The sequence below is a fragment of the Suricata suricatta genome, chromosome 13 (genome assembly GCF_006229205.1).
Source record: "Suricata suricatta isolate VVHF042 chromosome 13, meerkat_22Aug2017_6uvM2_HiC, whole genome shotgun sequence".
Taxonomy (NCBI): domain Eukaryota; kingdom Metazoa; phylum Chordata; class Mammalia; order Carnivora; family Herpestidae; genus Suricata; species Suricata suricatta.
The window spans coordinates 83,274,774-83,298,103 of record NC_043712.1 but is presented as its reverse complement, the minus strand read 5'-3'; the positions used below and the strand labels follow the sequence as shown (position 1 = coordinate 83,298,103).

The following is a 23,330-nucleotide window of genomic DNA, read 5'->3' as shown; positions in this document are numbered from 1 at the left end:
GACGTCCCCTCTCACTAACCGCCCTCTGTATAGCACAGACGGCATTGATGGTATGTACGCATGTAATGGATCAAAGGACATTGGCTTTTGCTTTCCTCTTTGGGAGAGTATTTTTCCCCCACTGTGATGGAATGAAGGAGATACTGGTTCCTACTGTGTGTCCCTTCCCCAGATTTTGAGAGCCAGCGGTCCTGCAGTCATCGGTCCTGCAGTCATCTTAATTAGGCAGGAACTTTATGTAGTGAATACGGTCATTCTCCAACAATTTCAGGCCTACCCATGGTCTTAACGCTAAACCAAAAGGATGTGCCTGTGTGCGTGCGCGTGTGTGTGAGCTTGGAGATTCGTATTACATTTTTTTAAATGAGCCACCATTTGGGAGATTTCATATAAAAATCTGAACTTTTAGCTTCTGTTGGGTAATTGGGAGACTTCCAACCAATTGTCAACTTCGTGGAGCTAAACATTAATAGCTGCCCCCAGTAAATGAGGGGGTAGCCACAGTCTCAATCCCTCTGCCTTTGGTTTTTAAGCCCCTCCCCGTCTTCACTCTGTATGCCTGAGGTCCCTCGTCTGTAAATGGAGATTATAATCCTACCAATCACACCTGGGTGTTACATGGATTAATTTACTTATAAATTAACATGTGGAGCATTTGGAAGAGTCCATGGCATATATTGAACATGTGATCCATGTTAGCTGTCACTGCTATATCTATTGCACTTGGTAAGGTTTATTGTGCTGCTTGAGGGCTTTGACTAACAAAAGAATAAGCAGATCACCTAAAGAGGTGCCAATGTCAAGGTCTAGAAAAGAAAAATAAGCACAAATTCAAAGCAAAAAGGCCTAGCCTCACATCTGTTCCCGTCACCTTGAGTGAGTCTCTTAATCTCTCTGGGTTTCAGTTTCCTCGTTTATGAAACAGGAAGAGTAGAATGCTTGTCTTCAGAGGTCCGCTTCTGAAATTGAATCAGATGATAGAAAAGGTTTGGGGGAGACATTGGAAGAGGGCACGCTGTGACTAAAGATGGCGAGGGGCTTAATTTTCTACTTGTGAGAACTGGATCCTCTTTTCGGATTTTCTTAGGGAAAATTAATGTTCACCCTACTGGTCACAGATTTAAACCACAGCGCAGTATTCTTCTTAAACTACCAATTAAATATTGTTCTCCCAAGCCCCCAGGAAAGAAAATTAGAATTCTGACCCCTGCTCGATAACAGATTAATATTTATCCTATTGATTCTATAAGTAGCAAAAGGGATGTTAAGACCAGGAGGTCTTAGAAACCATACCTGTTATATTACACATTGCAAACTTTAACCTGCATTGATAGATCAGGCACATACGAACTTAGAAAAACGGGCCACATTGAACTGTGAAAGAGAGAAGGTAGCTTACCTGTCTTATTTACGTAATTGCAACCTTCCCCATGTCCCAAATACTAAATTTTGTTGATGATTGACTATCTCTGTATAAAATCAAGGTTGATTTTCGTACAGTATGCCACAGGCAGAGCAAATTACTGAGCTTGATCCCTTGCTTAACTTTTGGATATACATTATTATTATTTTTAGATCACTGCATAGGAAGTTTGAAGGTAGGAAAGGATGTTAGAAATAATTTATTCTAGCACTGGGTATATATGGAAACCAATTTGACAATAAATTATTATAACAAAAAAGAAATAATTTATTCTGAATTGTACAACTTTGGTGACATTCTAATGGTCTCAAAAAGCGTCTAGAAAAGAAAATTTTATGACATATTTGCATCCAGCTAGGGTTTGTGTTCTGAAAATTGAGTATTTTGTAATAATTTTGGTCTACAGTAGAATATGATTGAAACAGTTTATAACAGATGAAACCTAAGAAGGTAGATTTCAGTGAAGTTCAACTTTTACAGCCTCAAAATAAGAAGTGTTAATGGGGATTTTTTTTTTTAATGTGAATTGGTAATTTTCTGTATTAACTTAAAATGATCAGAATGACTATAAAGCTTCCTGAAATATCACTATGTTGTATAAGGACAGTATGTTGGGATCAGAAGTGCTCTGAGAGTTTGAAAGTTACTCTGAGTATAGGGTTTTTTTTTTCCTACTGTTTATTTTTGAGAGAGACAGAACATGAACAAGGAAGGGACAGAGAGAGGGAGACACAGGATCTGCAGTAGGCTCCACGCTCTGAGCTGTCAGCACAGAGCCCAAAACAGGGTTCCAACTCACGAACCGTGAGATCGTGACCTGAGCTGAAGTCGGACGCTCAACCAACTGAGCCCCTCAGGCGCCCCTAAGTATAGGGAATTTTCGAACTAATGTAATGTAGCTAGTCATGCAAGGAGAGCACGTAAAACTTTATTTCTGTTCTGATGCTGTGTTTCAGAGACCATCATGCAGACATCAGAGACCGGGTCGGACACAGGTTCGACAGTGACTTTACAGACATCTGTGGCTAGTCAAGCAGCAGTGCCTACGCAGGTGGTGCAGCAGGTGCCGGTCCAACAACAGGTAAGGAGTTGCTGGGCACAGAGAAAATGCTGGGCCTTTGCTTGTGTTGACGGTCCCACACAGCTGTGTCCAAAGGGGATTTAAACCACAGTTTCTGGCCCTGTGGGTGCTAAGATGGATTTGGTTCTGATCTTAGGCTAATTCAGCAAATGTTTCTTAAGCCTTTCCTGAAAGTGGCAGATTGTCTCTGTGCAGGGCTCTAGGGATACAAAGTAAAGGAGCCACACTATATAAACTCCTTTTCTGAAAGAGTCTCTTAACTCCTAAAGAAAACATTGGTTTCTGAATTGACCATCTTCCCTCTCTTCTCTCGTCTCTTATTCTTTATCACAACACCCTCTGTCTTTCATATTGAAATCTCAGCAATCATATTTCATATAATCGACTCACAGTTAGTGGTTTTTAATGGAGGAGTTGCCTGTACCTCACAGGCAAGGATTTCATCTTTGTGATGTTTTAGGAAAGGTCTGAGTATTACGGTGACTGCAAAAATACTGTTGAATGAAAATTAAATGATCTTAAAAGCCTGGAGATCTGACTCATCCCACGTAATGAAGTGGGAATGAATTCTTCGTCAGACGTTTACTAAAGAGCTTATTCATACTCAGGCCCCTCGGCTTGTTTGGGGAAGATACTGATGAGATCATGCTATTCCTGCTGGTTAATAGTTCTGTAGTATGGATTGTGAACACCTTGGCCTGTCATTTCTTCCAAAGAGTAGTGAGAGATTAAATGAGAAAGATCACATCAAGCATCCTCTAGAGACTTGAGATTTGCCTGTAATTTCTTAGTATCAAGGAGAACCTTTAGCCAATGTTGCTCTTATAATTATAAAACAGCAGCTAGGGGAAGGGGTATCTTTCCTAAATGATAGATTAAGGTTAAATTCTTTTTAGGAGTAGAAGTGGGATGGGCAGGGAGAGTGCTTGGCACCAAGGAGAAGCTTTTTAAAAAATGTCCCGGGGGTTCCTGCGGGGCTCAGTCAGGTAAGCATTTGACTTCAGCTCAAGTCATGATCTCGCAGTCAGTGAGTTCGAGCCCTGCATTGGGTTCTGTGCTGACAGCTCAGAGCCTGGAGCCTCATTTGGATTCTGTGTCTCCTTCTCTCTCTGCTCCTCCCTGACTCGTGCTCTGTCCTCAAAAATGAATAAATGTTAAGAAAAAAAAAGTTTAAAGACCAGAAAAATTTAAGTTCTAATATATAGTGCAGTTTCTTCAAAGCACCAAGGTTCTAATTTCAGTGCATAAGAAGTACCAAGTAAAATATTGATTCTATACTTATTTCTGTGGCTTTTCATTTATTCTGTATGATCTCAAGAATCAACCTTCCACCTTTCCTTAGACAATTTGGTTCAGGAATAGAGAATTCTGAGCAATGACCACATGTCTTGTTATATAATACTTTGTCAAATTTTCTGTCTTTATACTTTTTCATCATTTCATAAAACACCTTAGAGGCTCAAGCTTCCAAATATGGACATTGTTGCCCAATCAGTAAAATCTCTAAAAATACTCAAATTCAGGATCTTGAATAGATACTAAAATTTTGATAATACTCATCCTGTCATCTTTATAAAAAGACTTTTTGGACCAATGGTCTGTATAGACCATGGGTCGAAATGACTTGTTCCCCCCTGCCCTCCCCTACCTTGAGTGATTTGTTAGAGTTTCTTGTAGCCATTAGACCCCGAAATCTGAGAGGTCTTTGCCTTCGACTCTCCCTGCTCCAGAACTGAGTGACAAATGCAGAAGGAAGAACGAAAATGTCTCCCACTCTTCAGTTCTCTCTCTCACAACCAGCCAGTTCAGATGCTTTTCAGAGCAGAACCAGGACAGAAGTCCAAGCATTTTACTCCTTGTAATCTGGGGCTTCAGGTGTATTCCACAACGGTGCTGACAGGAAGGAGAATCCCTAAACCTGTCTGACCCAGGGCTCCAAGACTTTTTCTCCCTTTCATGTTGCCCCGTTTTAACCGCTCCTCCGACTACAGTTCTTACTCTGTCTACAGTCTCTGCCCATCTTCCTCTTTCCTTAGAAAAAAGCCCACATCTTTCCTGTCCAAGTGGACAAGCATGTTGCTCCTTTACCACTTCCTGTAAAGGTAGCATCTCAGGCACAGTGGAGCCCTGGGGTCCAGGGGCTTCTATTTGAATTCAGAGAAAAAAAGTCTTTGTCACATTAGCTGTCAACATTGTTTAAGTCCTTTTATTATTCAGAAACTGCCGGCTTTCCCTTTTCCTGCCCAGGGACTCTGTTTCTTTCTAGTCCGTCTTTGGTGTGTAACAGGGACATTGAAACCGGTTTTTATGTCATAGATAAAAGCTCATTTCAAGATTACATTCAGATAAGAATCTGCTTTTATATAAATCATCTATCTGGGCAGTGACTCTTGTTTACAATTTGGGATATCAAAATGCACCAAATAGCTGTATTCTAGGCGTATTGTTTCTTTTTGGTTAGTGTCAACCTGTCACGTTTTGCATTTCCACATAAGTTGTGGTACATCCTGGCAAGTGAACATTTTCTCCTTGTGGTCAAAGGGATAAATGACATTTTGTTCGGGAGACCAGCGGCAATCAGAATTGCCAATTAGGTTCGAGGCAAAGGGCAGTTTTCAAGAAGGGTAAATTTTAAGTGAATCCCAGTAGATCTATTTATTATGGGTATCTTTAAATTGATGCCTTAGATGTTAGGAACCAGATTTTAGGAAAGGAATTTTGATACGAAAACTCCTGAGATCCTCACATGAGACCACACCTTCAACAAGGGGTCATTTTTATACTCACTTGTGTTTGCCACATTCCCGTGATAGAGTGCGCCATCACAACCAGAAAAACTGTCATCAGTTTTTCTACTGTCCATGAGAAAGTTCTTGTGATGGAAGCAATGAGTAGTAGTTAAGGGGGGAAAAAAGATGGCCTCTTGTATGTTAAATCCATAAAAGAATATTGTATTGCTAGTTTGGAGAGCTAAGCCTGAGGTAGTGCACTCAATCATTCCTCTCTTTTTCTTTTCTGTTCAGGGTCAAGGGAGATTTGCTTTCTGTGCATCCTAGCTTTGATGGACAGGAATAGAATTCTTTTCATTTGAGACCATTTCATGTAATCAACAGAAACAAAGACATTTTTCGTTGGTTTGCTCTTATTTGGGATTTGATTCCCATTGGCTTGGTTCCCTAAGGGGACAGTGTTCTCCTAATTAAGACTGTGACAGACATCCTAAAAGATGGGGTTACATTTTAAAATGAATTCTAATTGAATGTCTTTTTGTAGAAAAACAAAAGACAATGATTTTAGCTCTTGAAGAGCATATTTATTTTATTTTCTCGAGCCAGAACTGCTGATTTTTAGTATCTAATATAAAAAGGTGTTTTGAGGGAATGTGCTGATTTACAATTGAAATAAATTCCATTGTGCCAATCCAATAGGAAGGCTTTAGTTGAACATCTCTATTGGGTACTTGTAAAAATAAGCGCTCTACTATTTAAGTAGTGGAATAATCATATTCATTGGTTCTCTGTTAAGTGACATTAAAAATATTTCTTGTCTGGAGCTTGATCCTTGTGATCACTTTGGGATACTGTAGTTTCAGAGGAATATGCCAGGCATTATGTTAAAAACTGGGGTCTCGAAGGTAATTTGACATGGTACCTGACTGAAGGAAGATGACTTTTGAGGGAGACAGCTCATGTTACAAAATTGGAGACTAATTGGAATAACAATGGAGATTGTTGTTGGGAGTGAAGATGAGTAATGAATGTCTTCACCATGGATGTGACCTTTGAGCATGTGCTGAAGGAAAATCTCGAGGTCTAAGAAAAGCAGATCAAAAGAGAGTGTTTCTGGTAGAGACAAGCATGGAAGAGCCCGAGGGAAATCGGGGAGTCTGACCAGTTGGTGACGGAGCTAGGAAGTAAGGAGGGTGAGACGTGTCTCCCAAGAACTCCTTGTGGGAGGTTGAGTCGGATGACCCATTTGTGGTGTCTTTATACGTGCTCCCTCCCTAGGTTTTCATTGTTTTCCCTCTTCAGTTGACATATTTCGTCCTCTCTTTCCCCACTGCCAGTTTTCTTGATAGCCTGTACTTGTTACTACATTTCCCTTTTGTCCAACCTCTTCTTAATCCTGTGAAATTTGGATGTTACTCATACAGCTGTGGGTGCTGTGCACTTTGGATGGAGCCAGACCCAACAATATCCTCTAGGATCTTTCTGGATTTTGTCCTTGACACTTGATAACTGTTGACTTTCCTCTGTCTCTCTTATTCTATGGCTTTTGGGCTTCCCCTTTTATTTTGTGGAGGGCTACTTCAGGAAGGAAAAAGCAGGTTTTGTAGAGATGAAGAGACTGAGATTCAGAGTAAGAAGGTGTGGGTTCAAATCCTGGCACTATCTCTTTCTAGTTATATGGTCTTGGGCAAATTATCCCCCTTACCTGAGACGTAATTTCCTCATGTATGACATAGAAATAATACTACCTAGTGTATACTTGGCTGCAAATATTAAATAATGTATTTCTTAAATAATTTAAGATAGTACCTGGTATATAAGCCTCCAATAAAATTAGTATTTTTTTTTCTGTTGTTATTTTCCTTATTAGTAGTAGTAGTACCTGATTCCTCTAAGTTGAAAGTTTTGACCCCCTTTATTGTAAAGTTTGGCCTGTGGTCTTCTCTTTTGCCCTCACTGTCAAGTAACTCTTCCTCTGTGGCTAGTTTAGCTTTCATTTTCATTACTAAGCATGAACCTGCGGTCCTGCTTTGCATTGCTCTGGCTTATGAGTTAGGGAGGCGCAGGCTCTAGATCAGAATGGACACCGACTTGGTCTGACCTGTGGGGACTGTGTCGGCATTCTCTCCCCTGGATCAGAGCCCAGTGCAGTCACCGTAGTGATGAGAGGAGACGCCGGAGGGTTATGCAGTATCTAGAATATCTCCAGTATTTTATTCACTTCATGAAATATAATAATTTTGAATCAAATGTGGGGCTGTGGTAGGATATATGAGTTTAGGAAATGAAGGTGAGAATATTAATATCGTAGCTAGCCTGAGTGAAATTTGGATTTCCAGCTAGAAGAGATTTAAATTATTCATTTAGTGCAACTATCCCAAAGACCTTCCAGAGTTGAATGGCAGAAAATTTTCTTGTTCAATAAATCACTTACTTGTATAGACTTATTTTTGTTGATTCCATAATTTTATTTCTAGAGGTATGTAGAATTTCCTATGAATGTCTAATTTGCTTCTCAAACCATTGATTCCAACATCAGGACATTTATTATTTTTTTGGCTTTGGAAAGTTCAGTGTGTCCTACAAAATCTTTTACATGAATAGAAAGTAGAAAACTAAGATAACTAGAACTTCAGTTTACATATACTTTGAACAAGGTGGAACAAAATTTAAATAGAGCACCGGCCCTCTTTGCCAAAGCAAATCAGAGGAATTCTTTATCTGTACTAAAGATGCACTTTTAGTATAATAGATCTCAATATAACTGAGCCTGTTTGCTATCAGTATCCTAGAAAAAGAGAAACTTTAAGGTCCAAATAAAAATTATTTATAGTCTGTGCTAGTCAAGGAAGTCTTTCCAGAGGAAGTGACTTCTAAGCTGAGATTAAAGAATAGAGGTAACCAGTGAGGGAATAAAACAGAGTGTATTCTGTGAGCTCAAAATGGCTGGAGGAGAGAGGGGGACAGGGGTGAATGATGAGAGGGGGTCTTAGGTGACTCCTGGTCTGACAATATAAGCTATTGAGGTTTTCAGTAATAACTCATTTTGAAGTTGAGTACCATTCAGCTTTGTCAGAAATCCAGTGGAAACAATGAATCAAGTAACAGTAGGTGTGTTCGGGTACCTGGGTGGTTCAGTTGGCTGAGCATCTGACTTCAACTCAGGTCATGGTCTCATGGTTCGTGAGTTCAAGCCCCCACGTTGGGCTTTGCACTGACAGCATGGAGCCTGCTTCGGATTCTCTGTCTCCCTTGGTCTGTGCCCCTCCCCCGCTCGTGCTCGCTCGCTTTCTGTCTCTCAAAAATAAATAGGCATTAAAAAAATAAGAAGAAGAGTTGTAGCTGCTGTTCCCTGAGCATCTATTGCGTGCCATTCCCTGTGCTTGACGACCAGCCCGTCGTTTCTACAGCTTGTCACAACCCCATCCACTTAGGGTTTTCTTGCCCCAGCAGCAGTTGCTGCGATGCCGCGGTGGAAGCTGTCAGGATACTGGAACAGTCGGTGAGTCCCCTCCCAGGCACTGTGACGCCAGACAAATTGCCCACCACAGCGCCTCAGCCTCAGCACCTGCACTAAAGCAGACATCAGAAGGTTAACTCCATGGAATGCTTAACACCTCTCTTTTCTGTCCACGAGAAGTGGTCATTTGGCCCTTTTCTCCAGGGCTGAGTTTAGGAATAGACACACGTGGAATGGCCCTGTATTTGCCTTAAAAATGTGTGTTGACATCAGTCAAAGCCATGTGTGCCGAGACCCTGATGTTTGTTCTCCTCACACACCAATAGACCCCCATGTAAAGCAGATCAGAGCTACCCCCTTGGTCCTGGCTGCCTAGTTGCTCAGTGCGAAGTTCCAAACCTGATGTTTAAAACTAATCTCCCTTCCTTCAGTCAGGATCGTTTTAGCCAGGAGTCCCATCCAAGGGGCCGGACTGTACAGCCCGGGCTCCTAAGCCGTGCCCGGAGATAAAGCACTCAGATGAGCTGATGAACAGCAATAAGCTCACTGACAGAACAGTGCCGAACACGGCGGCCCACGGCAAAGAACATAATATTCTTGATGTCAAGGAGGATTGGTTTTAGCTTTATGCATCACAGTGCCTTTTTGAGAAATCCCACAGGCAAAGCCAGTGAAGCAAACAGGAGCGTCTGAGGCATAAAGAGCTATTTGAGCAAAATAACTAGCAAGTAAAAAAAAACACGTATAAACCTTGAACTTGCTAAAGCCCTCTCGAAACTCAGATCATAAGGATGAGCATCAGTAAATAAAGAACCTTGGGGAAAAAAGAGGGAAAGAAAGATAAAAATCAATGTAGTAAAAATGATATTATTCAGATAATCTGAGGAAAGGATGCCAAGGAGTATTGTGTATAATTCTTGCAACTTTTCTAAAAGTCTGAGGCCATATTAAAAAAAAAGCATTTAAAGATCAATACCAGTTGTTTACCAATCGAAGTTTGTTAAGTTTGAGCTCCTTATCCTAATACTGTTTTTAGTAAGACCTGGGTACTTACTTCATAATTTTACCTTTCAGTAAGTTAAAAAGGGAAGTTTTGGCTAATACTTAGACATACACTAAGGTGCAAGAGTTCTTCAAAACAATAGCGCCAGTTTACAATACCTTTGTCTCAGGGCGCCTGGGTGACTCCTTGGGTTGAGTGTCCGACGTGGCGTCAGGTCGTGGGCTTGCGGGATGGAGCCCTGTGTTGGGCTTGCGGTCATTAGCCCAGAAGCCCGCTTCCGATCCTCTGCTCTCCCCCACTCTGCTCTCACGCACGTGCGCACTCTCTCAAAAGTAAATAAACATTAAAAAAATAAATAAAATATTTTTGTCTCGCCTCAGTGAATCAAAGTTAAAAAAAAAAAATCTAGGGGCGCCTGGGTGGCTCAGTCAGTTAAGCCTCCGACTTCGGCTCAGGTCATGATCTCACGTTCGTGGGTTCAAGCCCCGCGTCGGGCTCTATGCTGACAGCTAGCTCAGAGCCTGGAGCCTGCTTCCGGTTCTGGGTCTCCTCTTCTCTCTGCCCCTCCCCCTCTCATGCTCTGTCTCTCTCTGTATCAAAAATAAATAAAACATTAAAAAAATCTAGAGGAAAATCAGTGTTGAGATTTTTGTCGCACTGTCTCCACATTCCTCATCAACTCTGCAGTTCTGATAAGTTACTACAAGGAAAATTCATACACACATTCATACATACATACATATGCAAGCAAGCCAGATTGATCAACACATAAAGCAAAAGATCAATTAAAAAATTGGTGTTATTTTTAAGACTCTTAAAAACACACGTGTGTATAATGAGTTGGTGATACTTTTGAGGACTGCTTAAAAATCTGATTGCTAGAAAATGTGAACTAAATTATTCTCAAGAAAAAAAGACAAAAGCCTACCTGTTTGTGGATTTGATTTTTGTCTTAATTAGTACCAATATATACCCCAAATGGAGAAGGGCCCAGAGAACCATTTCCTGTCTCAACTCCGAGGAGAACTGAGTTCATCAGATCAATTGATTAGCAAGCTTTAAAAAGTCATCCAAATTCATCTTATAATTGACATGAATTATTGGATGGGGAAGCAGGTAGAATAAGATTTTAAAAAATTTATTTATTTTAAGAGAGAGAGTGAGAGAGAACCGGGGAGGGGCAGAAAGAGAGAATCCCAAGCAGGCTCCACACTCTCAGCACAGAGCCCATTGGGGGCTTGAACCCACGAACTGTGAGATCATGACTTCAGCCGAAATCAAGGTTATTCACTTAATAACCCTGGATCACGACTGACCCATCCAGGTGCCCTCAGATTTTTTATTAAATAAAAGCATACAGTTTTTCGTCCTTTTATGATCCTGACTTTTAAAAAAACTTATGTTTATTTCGAGAGGGAGAGAGAGAGAGAGGATGCATGTGTATGTATGCAAGTGGGAGAGAGGCAGAAATAGAGGGAAAGAAAATCCCAAGCAGGCTCCACACTGTCAGCACAGAGCTGACGTGGGGCTTGATCTCACGAACTGGGAGCTCACGACTTGAGCCAAAATCAAGAGTCCGATGCTTAACCGAGTCAGACGCCGCTGTGATCCTGAGTTTTTAAAGGTTGCTTTCAGAGACTCTCTTTTATTTCTGTAAGGTAATTTTAATGGGTGACAAAAAGATAGGCCTCCAAGCTGATAGTAGTAATGTACAGGGCTTTTGGTTTGCAAGTTGGTGAAGCTGTTTCTCATAAATCGACAGCACTATCCAATGCCATGATTTTTTTTCTCTTTCTCCCTTTACTACTTGGTGTTTCTGGTTTAGTAAGTCTTGGTAGCGTGGGGTTCTCTTAAATCTGTGCTTTCTTATTATTAGCAATTTTAGCTTTTTAGAAGTATTAGGATTAAAGAAGAAAGGTGAAATAAAAATATGTAAGAAAAGATAGCACTAGAAATAGAAGAAGAAAGATAATTCTTTTATTTTAAATGTTTATTTCTGAGAGAAAGAGCAAGCAAGAGAGAGTGAGCAGGGGGAGGGCAGAGAGGAGGCAGAGAATCCCGAACAGGCTCTGTGCAGTCAGTGCAAAGCCCAGTGTGGGGTTTGAAGCCACAAATCGTGAGATCATGACCTAAGCTGAAATCAAGACTTGGAAGCATAACTGACCGAGCCACCCAGGTGCCCCCAAAGAAAGGTAATTCTTAAATAAAAAATGCTTGTTAAAATAATTAGGTTTAAAAAGGCACCGTGTCCCATTTGTGGCTCTCAGGCTGACTTTGTATCTCATTACTAGCAGAATTAAACTGTAATATAAGAGAACATGAATTGTTTTGTAAGTGAAACCCTATCTGTTGGTTGAAATTGTAGAGTAAAATTATTTCTGAAGTTTTTGGAAAGTGATACAAAGTAAGTTAATTTTACTTTGAATGAACCTAAGCATAAGTTCCCAGTGGTAATAATTTTTCTGAGTTTCTTATGAAACTGACCAGACCATTGATTACAGTCCCATTCATGACCCCTGATAACATAATCATTCTGTGGAAACAAAGCCTTTTTACCAATGATTTGTCCATTTTGTCACTGTGCTTCTTTTCAAGGCTTTGTCATGACATTGAGGTTCACGAATGTTGGCCTGTGGTTCATTGATCTGGTAGATGGTTATGCATTTAAGACTTGTGATTACTCCTAATTTTTCTCAGCAGTTTCACAAATACAATTCACAGAAATTGTTTCCTTAGCCACTTATTTTAAATAGATATTTTAAAATAACCAAGCGTAAGTACATCAGAGAAGTCGAGGAATTCCATCGAGGGGGACAATGGCCCAGAGAAGCTGGTGTAATAAACAAAACCCATCATCGTTAAGTAGTCAGTATAAAAATAGTGCTGACCATGCTGATAGGTCTTAGCAGACCGTTTGTTTCACACATGGGAAATGTTTTCGATGTTTGAACTTAAATTATATTCATCCCTCTGTTTTTGTTGGTGCTTCCTGTGAAGCAGTGGTATTGTCACCCTAAAATATTAGGGATGGGCGTAAAGGAGCAGTGACTTGAATTTGATCCCCGGAGACATGAGTGAGTGAACACCGGCTGTGTCACCTGTGAGCCACGTCACTTCAACCTGCCTGCCCTCCAGCTGTCAGAGCTGAACTCCAGAGCTCCATTTGGTGGTTGGGGCTGTTCTGTGGCAGGAGCTGTACCTGCTCCTGGGTTATGAGGAACTTTAAGGTCAGGGCAAAGAGACGGACGGGTACACCGAAAGGGCACAGAGAATGCCAGTGCGTGAAGCAGCTCCTGCCCAAGGGGCTGGAGGAGCAGAGGAGAGCACAGTGTAGTTTGGAGGTGAATTAGTTGGCGGGAGGAGGTGTTGGGGGGGGGGCTTCTTGGATGAGCACTACCCAGCCTTAGCTTCTTTATCCTTGATGTGGATACTATGCCCGGAATTGATAGTAGAATCAAATGAGAAGAATCTCTGTAATGGGGCTTTGTAAAGTACTTGCAAAGTATTTTGCACATCTGAGGACAAAATTATTGATTTCGCTGTATCAGACACTCTACTCAGAACTGGAGGTAGGAAACTGATTATGAACAGCAGTGTATCTCAAAACGTGATCTGTGGATATTTCTTCAGGAATCTGCTGTGTGTGTGTGTGTGTGTGTGTGTGCGCGCGCGGGTGTGTTTAGATGATCCTTACAGTGAGACTGTGAACTTATTCTAGGTTATCCAAATTACTGCGTTATAACTGAGGGTGTTCTACCTCACTGTGTTTTCATATATGTTTATGGTCTTATTGGTGTTAGTTTGAGTTGCTCTAGTTGTCTTGGGATAATGAGGCAGAATAGAGCCAACATTCACAGGAAGATGATGAAGGCCTATTGATGACCACAGGTAGATTGAATACAAAAGAAGCTTCATCATACTGGTTGGCCCCACGAGTAGCAGTATTTATACCGTGGTTTTTGTTGGAACACGGTTAATGACATTTCAGTGAACACTAGAGGTCAGAAGTGATGGTGCCAGAGAAGCACGGCTGGTCCCCAGACTAGGCTGAGTCTTCCTGTCCTCCAATACTCTAGCCCCAGGTCCCTTTCCCTCACAGTCTGTCTCATCGCTGGGATTTTAATTGACTTGTGTGACTAATGCCTTTCTCCAGACCTTTATCATAAATTGAACCACAGACCAAGTCTTCTTTTGCTCCCACCATAGTACAACCTTAAATACACATGATCTGTCTGGCACATTATAGATGCTCAGTAAGAGTTTATTGACCTGATGAGTGAACTAGCTAAAAACTCAAGTGTCTAAATTAATAGGGATTGAAAATGCTTACGGACATATTTAGTGTTAAGTATGCATATACCATTTTTTTAAACTCTCTAATTTCTGAATAGTGTAAATATATCACTGTGAGATGTCTCCAAAGTAGAACATCTACTCCTAGGTTTGTGCAAGAAGATTAGAAGAAGAGGAAGAAATGTTAGAATGTCTATTAATTTTTTTTGCTAAAAATAAAAAAATATAGCTAAAATGTAAGAACTGACATATATCACTTGGTAATGGAGGCATCCCACATATACCCTGCAGATTGAAGATAGTACGCAGGATTGCAGAAACAACAAAGTTGGCAGAACGAATTCCCTAATTCTCTTGACAGTCGCATAGCAAATATGTGTTTAGAGAATTCCGACTTGTCTCCACATGTTCCTAGTACTAAGATTTTCGACATATAGACCTAAGTCCACTAACTTCAGTGATGAACCTCTCACCGAAGTATATAATATGCCATTAGATTAGTTAATGAAGTTGCCTCAACTAACAGGACACTTAAATATTGATCTTCAGTGTTCTATTGTATAATTCCTATTTTTCTACATGTTTTACAAAATATATCCTTCTAGTACAATAGAACATGTATGTGATTTATAAACAAACTGTTTTTAAGAGTGAAAAATGATTTTTTAAAAATGTTTGGAAACTACCGAACTAAAATACTACGACAGTACATAGCTATAACTTTCCAGGAAGATGTTATTTACATACGATAAGCTTCACCATTTAAGTGTACAGATTGATGGGTTTTGACAAATACTTGTATTCTTGTGTAGACATTGTCACAATCAAAATACAGAACATTTTCATCACCCCAGACAGCTCCCTTGTGCCTCTTTGTGCTCAGTCCCTTCTCTCCCCCGTCTTAGCTCTAGTAAAATACTGATCTGCTATCATTTAGATTATTTTTTTCTTTTCTAGTTTTTCTAATACCTAAGATCATAAAACATCCACTCCTTTGTGTCTGATCTCTTTCAGTCACCAGTGTTTTAGCAATTCAATCCATGTTTTTGTGTCTCTTTGTGGTTTATTCCTTTTTACTGACGAATAACTTTCCATTTTAACGATGTACCGCAGTTTGTTTACCCTTTCACCTATTGTTGAACATTTGGTTTGTTTCCAGTTTTGGACATTCACAGATCGAGTCTTTATGTGGACATATGTTTTCATTTCTCTTGGGTAAAGACCTAGAGGTAGAGCTATTGGGTCACACGATAGGTATCGGAAAGTGGTTACACCATCTTATATTCCTACCCACAGTGTCCGAAGAGTTCTGATTGCTTGATGTCCTTACCAGACTTGGAATTATGAATGTTTTTAATATTAGCCTTGCTAGCGGGCTATGTAGCGGTATCTTACTGTGGTTGCCATTTGCATTTCTCAGATGACTAATGATGTTGAGCATCTTCTTACGTGCTTCCTGGCCAGCTGTATATATTTTAATACTTTTATCTACGGGCGCTTTATTATTCTTCCATTTCTACTTTTATTTAAGCCAGCAAATATAAAAATTGCATCTAATTAAATAGCTTTCTAAAATAAACTTAGATGAGTTCACAATTTTTAAGAAAAATTTTTAAGTTAAAACCAAGGGGAATAAGAAAAGAGAAAATTTAATGATAAATTAACATAGGTCAGGTTATACATTTTCAGTAAGAAACAGAATTATGCAATAAAATGACATGGAGTAATGATAAATTAACTTAGGTCAGGTTATACATTTTCACTAAGAAACAGAATTATGCAATAAAATGACATGGAGTGACTTACTTAATTTTAGAAAACCTCTCATCAGCTTGTGTTGACAAACTTTAGAATTTATTAGTAGGTAGCTAATTCAAATCAGTTTAAAAAACAGAGTGATTGCAGTGCGTCATGGACACAGGTAGACCAGATGACCAGACAACAGCCTGATGAGGTCCTCTTCACTAGGGTGTAGAATCAAGGTAGAGTAGCGGACACGTACAGTTCATCCTGACACAGACGTGACCATGAGAGGGCCATGGTGTTACGCTGCCCTTCATTCTGACTGGGAATTAATGACCTTCAAAGTGGAGATGACAGCCTTGCAGAGAGATTAATAGTAATCTTAAATCTGTGGAACTTTCTTTTCAGCCACGGGATTTCCAACATTTAGGTAATATTTTAGGGAATCTCCATAGAGAGCCTGAATAAGTATTAGCCACTGAAACTCATTCCTTTCATCATGGAGATTAATGGTTATAATACACCTTCTGCAATTATTGTGCATATATTTATGGAATAAATAACTTTTTGTTCTAATTTTGTTTATGAATCTTGTATCATGACCATGATAAATTACATAATTGTTATTAAGTCAGAGACTGTGGACCTGAAAGAGATCTTGAATGTCATCTAGTCCTGTGGGTTTTTTAACTATATTTTTTAAACTTTAACTTGCAGAAAAACAAGCATAACCTAAAATCTACCATCTTAACCATTTTTAAGTGTATAGTTCAGTCTTGCTAAGTTACCTTCATATTGGTGTGTGAGTCTCAACTCATGTTGTAAAACTGAAACTCAGTGCCCATCAAACAACTCCCCATTTCCCCTGGTAACCTCTCTTCTACTTTCTGTCCCTATGAATTTGATTCCTCTAGGCACCCAAATACGGAGGGGGGGCGGTCAGGTAGTGTTTGTTTCTTTGTGATTGGTTTATTTCCCTCAACATAACGTCCTCAAGGTGATCTGTGTTGGAGCATATGTCAACCCTTTTAGGGTTGAATAATATTCCATTGCATGCGTATACCACATTTCATTTTTCCATTCATCTGTCAAAGGACACTTGGGTTGCTTCTACCTTTTACCATTGTGAACAGTGCTGCTATGAACGTGGGTGTGCAGGCATCTCTTTGAGACCCTGCTTTCAGTTCTTTTCAGCATATACCCAGAAGTGGAATTGTGGGGGGCGCCTGGCTGGCTCAGTCAGGGGAACTTGGGGCTGTTGATCTCGGGTTCATGAGTCCAAGCCCCACATGGGATGTAGAGATTCCTTAAATAAATAAAACTTAAAAAAAAAAAAAGCAAATTGTTGGATCATATGGTATATTCTACTTAATTGTTTTTTAGGAGCTGCTGTACTGCTTTCCTTAGTGGCTATACCATTTTACATCCCTACCAACAGTGTGCAGGGGTGTTCTAGTTTCTCCACATCCTTATCAATGTGTACTTTCTCCTTTTTTATTTGATAGTACCCATCCTTAATAAGTGCAAGGTGGTACCTATAGTTTTTGAAGTCAGTTTTTATTATTTTTTTATTTTTACTTCTTTTATTTGAGAGAGAGCAAGTGTGAGTAGGGAAGAAGGGCAGAGGGAGAGAGAGAGCGAGAGAGAGGAGAGAAAGAGAAAGAGAATCTCAAGCAGGCTCCACGCTGAGTGTAGAGCCTGATGTGGGGCTGGATTCCATGACCCTGGGATCGTGACCTGAACTGAAATCAGGAATTTGGTGCTCAACCGACTGAGCCACCCAGGTGCCCCTTGAAGTTCGTTTTTTAATTTTTCTTTGCTTTCTAATCTGTTTCCTACTCTATCCCTTCCTTCTTTCCTCTCTACCTATTTCCCTCTCTTGCTACCATGTCTGTCTGTCTGTCTCTCTGTTTCTTCCCATTCCATCTAGCAACCCATCTGTATGTAAAATGGATCTTCCTAGAACTGCTTTGAAGGAACAGGACTGCGAATCGTGCAGCTTCACCTTTGCTCTTCCCTTGTACTCTTGCAGTAGCCAGAAGGAAAAGAGAAGAAAAGCATGAATCCATTTTGACTTTCTTTTCTGAAGGCTTAGGAAACTTATGTCCAGAAAAATAAAGTGACTTGGCCACCACCACACAGTTTATGAAGCTACAATCCTAACTCTTGCTTGAATAGTTTCTGAAATCATATGGGGGCCAGAGAAGCCTTGAGAGATCGTTAGTAAATCCTCTGAGTAAGAGTATGAACCGGCGCCCTCAGAGTTACCCACTCGGTAGCTTAATATTTTCCAGAGTGTGGAATGTAGCTTCCGCTGGGATATGAAGCGACTTTTTGTGGTCTGAGATGGCAAGATGGACTTTAGGTAGTTCTCCGAAAGGGATTTAAGAAAGCTGGAATCAGTGAGGAAATTGCCCCCTTTACATTTTTTTGTCGCTCACTCAAAGCAATCAACAAGGAGAATTTGGTCAGTATATCTGTAATATCTCACAAATATTTGCTCACCTTCCCCCACTCCCACAGTCATACATAAAAAACAGCAGAAGAGCAGGATTCCGACTCAGTGGTAACAGGTAACGGTAGAGGGCTAGTATTGACTATTTGGATATTATTTATTTTGAGTGCACTATAATAATGAAAGTTGGAAGTTTGAAGTTTTCTGTTTCTTGTGCTATTTTTCAGGAAATTGAAAAGTTGACGAATCACTTAAACTATTAAGTATATTTTTAAAAACTAGGTGGTACATTGAAATGGCACATACGTTGCCTTAGTTTGGGTCTGAAAGAAGCCAACTGTGTTACAAAAATTTCTTTGCAAATATTTTATTTGGGAGATGATTCCTGGAAATACCAGTAGGATATTGGGAAAGTGAAACAGGGCAGGGAATTGATCGAATACAGATTTTACTATCGTACATGTTCCAAGTGCAGGTGACTGGAGATGGGTCACAGCAGGGCATTGTGGGAGCCGGTGTTTTGCCACATCTCAAGAGTTGTTCCCCCCGAGGGAGGAGAAGCCTGGAATTCTTATACTGACTCCTACCCACAGCAGGGGTTAGTGGCTTGACATTTCCGGCTGAGTGCAGCAGGGCAAAGAGGATGCTAGATGAATGGATAAAGAAGATGTGGTATATATACACGATGGAGTACTACATGGCAATGAGAAAGAATGAAATATGGCCATTTGTAGGAAAGTGGATGGACCTTGAGGGTGTCATGCTAAGTGAAGTAAGTCAGGCGGAGGACAGATACCATATGTTTGCACTCATAGATCTAACAGGGGAACAGGAGAAACCTAATGGAGGACCAGGGGGAGGGGAAGAGGGAAAGAGAGTTGGGGGAGAGAGAGGGACACAAATCATGAGAGAGTATTGAATACTGAAAATGAACCGAGGGCTGAAGGGGGAGGGAGAGAGGGGAAGGGGGTGATGGTCATGGTCGGGGGCACTTGTGGGGGGAAGCACTGAGTGTTATATGGAAACCAGTTTGACAATAAACTATTAAAAAGAGAGAGAGAGAGAGAGAAATCTCTCAGGCAAAGAGATGCCGTAGTGTGAAGCGAGACCACAGTGCACTGAATTGGTAGCGGTGAGCACCTATGGACAGAGGTGTGCGACACTTGCTACCTGTGTTGTGTGGGTGTCACAAAAAGGACTCCCTTTGGTAATTTCTGTTGTGGCTGAACATTTTCACAATTTCGGATTTCACGTTATTTGTTAGTTGGTTCATAGGTTCTGGAACTGCAAGGGAAGTCTGTCTTGGTCCCTAACCAGAGCACTCCTCGTTGCTGCTTGGGTTTATCTTCTTGGATCCTTCTCCTGGGCAGAGAGCACTGAAGGTCTGCGTGCGTGTACTGCTTCAGCTGGATGAATAAAGACCGTTATTAATCCCCCCCCGCAGCCTTCTGTTCCCTACAAACCCAAATTATTTCAGGCTTTCTTTGTGAAGTCATTTTCCAGTCACATAGTAATTTATATTATTCGTTCCTGGACTTTCTCCAACTTCTCTTCATCTTGCTTAAGTCGATGAGCCTCTTTTCCCTAACTGCTTTTTCAAGATAATGCATTTATTGGAGTCTTATATAATTTAAGTTTCTGGCCACATGTAGAACTGCATAGTTGATTAATAATTTATCATCCCTTGAATGGTAATTTAAATGATTTTAGTTATACAAATTACTGAAATTATCCCCAAAGTCGTAGCATATCTGTATCAATTATTTGATAGTTATTATAATGTATTTTAGAGTTGTGTTAGTGGAAACACTGATTTAATCCTAAGTACTTTGCTGTAATAGAAGTTAAAATTAAACAATTGGAATTAACTGTGATGCTCAAGAAATTGAATTGGTTACGTTATTCGTAAGTATCTAAATTTATTTGCTTTGTCTCATTAACTCCATTGGCAGAAAAAAAATTACTGTACTGCTGGGTTGTAAGAGAAGCATCTGACAGAAGGAAAGCTACTACAGATTGTGAACAGGAACTCGGATGTTTGGGGAGCTCAGCCCTGGTAGCAACTAATGATATCCCGTTTCGGTGCTGCACGTACTGTAACAAACACCCGGAATGGCTTTGCCTCTCATCAGTTTCCTCCTTACGCTGACTAAAATAATTCAGTAATTATTTTCCTTCGCTAAAAATAGAATTGATTTTATGTTAAAACATAATAATTTGAAGAATCTTTGTTTAATTATATTCTTGGTCATTATTGCCACAGATGTTTTATAATATTGTTGTGGCCACATATCATTATGAGAAACTTAATAAATTATTGTTTCGCTTTTCTGGGAAAAACACTCATTCGTCCCCCTAAATACACACACACACACACACACACACACACACACACGCCAGAAATACTTATCTAGACATTGTAAAATAAAGCCTCTAATCTCAGTTTGTAGTTAATTGCATTCTATAAGTGTGTTTCATATTTAATAGAGAGAAGCTGTACTATTTTATATACATATTGTTTTGCCTTTGAGTTTGTATTGAGCTATAGTGTATTTACTGTAAGATACACAGACTTGAAGTGACACAGGCCAGTGTCTGTGAGAAGTGAGTGTATCCATTTGACCTTTTTTGTCAAGATGTAGGAAATTAAAAAAAAATTTTTTTACAATGTTTATTTTTGAGAGACAGAGTGTGAGCAGGGGAGGGGCAGAGAGAGAGGGAGACACAGAATCTGAAGCAGGCTCCAGGCTCTGAGCTGTCAGCACAGAACTCGATGTGGGACTCAAACCCACAAACCGTGAGATCATGACCCGAGTCGAAGTTGGACACTTAACCGACTGAGCCACCCGGGTGCCCCAAGGTATAGGACATTTTTATCACCCCACAAGGTTTTCTGTGCCCATCCTGGTACATCTCCACCCCCCTCCCCCCTCCCCCACCCAAATCTAAGAAACAAGCACTGTTCTAATTCACAGATTACTCATTAATGAATTTTGTTTCATTTCTTAAAAAACATACTTCACAGGAGAAATTGACAATTTGAAGAAATAAAATAATTTATTTGAAGAAATAGAAGACTGTTTTGAACTACTGATTAGGTAAAAGCTGACCATTGACTTGATGATTCTAAAAAGCAGTCATTAAAAACATATAGTGATTTTTAATATTCTTTATTTTTTCACTTTCTAAATGTTTTATAATTTGGATTAACATTGAATTGACTGCTACATTCAGCCCACACACATTCTGGGCAACTTTCTGGGGATCACTTAATATGTTTTTGACCATTTCAAATGCACTAACTGGCTATTAAAACAAAACAAAACAACTTGTCTATAAACCTAACTGCTCATGGATCCAGCCCGAAATTATTCATCACCTGTTTTTGTGATCCAGATCTTTAGTGATTTGTCCTTGAGGTCTAGCGGCTTTGCCTCCGTCCTGTAACAGTGGATGGGATCTGCTGTGCTGCCTTGGGCTTCGGGGACCCATCTTTTTGCTTGTATGGGAGCAGCTCTCTCAGGCTAGAATTTTATTTTTCTTCTACCATTCTAATAAATTCCTTAAAATAGCATGTGGGTGCAGCTATTAAATCAGCAAGTCATGAAGGAAGGAACGTGAAACCGCTGTAGTTAGGAGTAAGATGAGTACTTGATTGTCCTGATCCCTTCTCTACGGTCTCCTCCTCTCTATGTTTCCCTCCCCGTTTGTCTGTGGGACTTTCTGTTCTTGGTGTTCCTTGGGAGCTCGGAGCTGTCTGCTGAGTTTCCGTTTGTGCCTGTCTCCTTTCCTCCAGCAACGCTTCCAGAGGATTTGCAGTGCGCCAGGCACTGTGGGAGGTGGCACAGAAGGCAACAGGTCCTTCCTGTCTTCACGGGCTTTACTTAGGAAATAAAATTGCTCCTTCCTTCTCTACATCAGAACCAGCGTCGTTTTGCAGGGAAGTGAGTTATATGCGATGTAAACGGATGACAGAGCATGAGATTTAAATTGTAAACTCCAGTGCTCAGGAGTGGGAGAAGTCCTAGCTCAAAGGCCTCATGCTCTGTTGCGAGTTTGGCTGGTGAGCGGGAGATAGATTTTGGGTGGCTGGCTTTCCCATGCTGGTCAGATCAGCTGCAGACCTGCTCCGCCCAAGCCCAGGGACACCTTGATAGTTAGAGCTACAGTACCTTTTATTTACTGAGTTTGCAAACCATCAAAATAAGTCAGTTAAGTAAACAAGATCATTGTCCATTTGCTGATAAGACCATCTGTCAGAGCGTCAAGGGAGATACTGGTTCTGGAGTGTATCGTTACAGTTCTCTTACTTCCCTTTTGTAGAAGTTAGAATTTTGAGAAGAGCAAGATCAGACAAGTCAGTAGTTGTAATACAGAACCAATTTTGGGGCGCCTGGGTGGCTCAGTCGGTTAAGCGCCAGACTTTGGCTCAGGTCATGATCTCATGGTTCGTGATTTCGAGCCCCACGTCTGGCTCTGTGCTGACAACGAGCTCAGAGTCTGGAGCCTCCTTCAGATTCTCTATGTCTTGTCTCTCTGCCCCTCCCCTGCTCATGCTCTGTCTCTCTCTCTCTCTCTCTTTCTTTCTCTCTGTGTCTCACAAAAATAAATGTTAAAAAAATTAAAAACAAACAAAAAAACCAAACCCATTTTGACTAAGAGAATCAACTTCCAAAACTTATTTTGGTCAATGGATAAGTAAATGTTTTCTTTTACTTTTTTAATTTCTTAAAAAGAAATTATGTTTTATTTCTTTTTAAGAGAGGGAGAAAGAGAGAGTGTGTGAGCGAGCACAGGAACAAGGAGGGGAGGGGCAGAGAGAGGGAGACAGAATCTGAAGCAGGCTCCAGGCTCTGAGCTGTCAGCACAGAGCCCTAGCTGGGCTTGAACTCCCGAACTGTGAGATCATGACCTGAAATCCAATGCTAAACCAACTCAGCCACCCAGGTGCCCCATAAATGTTTTCTTTTGAATTCACTTTAGTAACATTGTTTTAACATCTCTAACAAGTAGCTCACCATTATTCATGTTAGAATCTTTTCTTAGTTTTACATATTTCTATGTTTACTTTTCTTATTTCTCTTTAAATTCTAAAGCTTAGTGTGCTACTATCAATTCTCTGGAAATTGAAATCATCATTTTT

The 23,330-nt window shown here is 40.4% G+C and overlaps 1 protein-coding gene across 6 annotated transcripts in view; it reads left to right on the top strand.

Annotated features, from left to right (window-relative positions):
* The window catches only part of RFX3 (regulatory factor X3), a 261,029-nt gene that overhangs the window by 96,513 nt on the left and 141,186 nt on the right, over positions 1 to 23,330 (top strand). For all 6 annotated transcript variants that reach the window (XR_003901718.1, XR_003901719.1, XM_029919467.1 and 3 more), the window contains exon 2: positions 2,380 to 2,504. Coding sequence is in view for 4 of the 6 variants with exons in the window: in XM_029919467.1 (XP_029775327.1) it covers positions 2,388 to 2,504 (117 nt within the window). In the remaining 2 variants the exon portion in view is untranslated. The remainder of the gene's footprint in view (positions 1 to 2,379; positions 2,505 to 23,330) is intronic.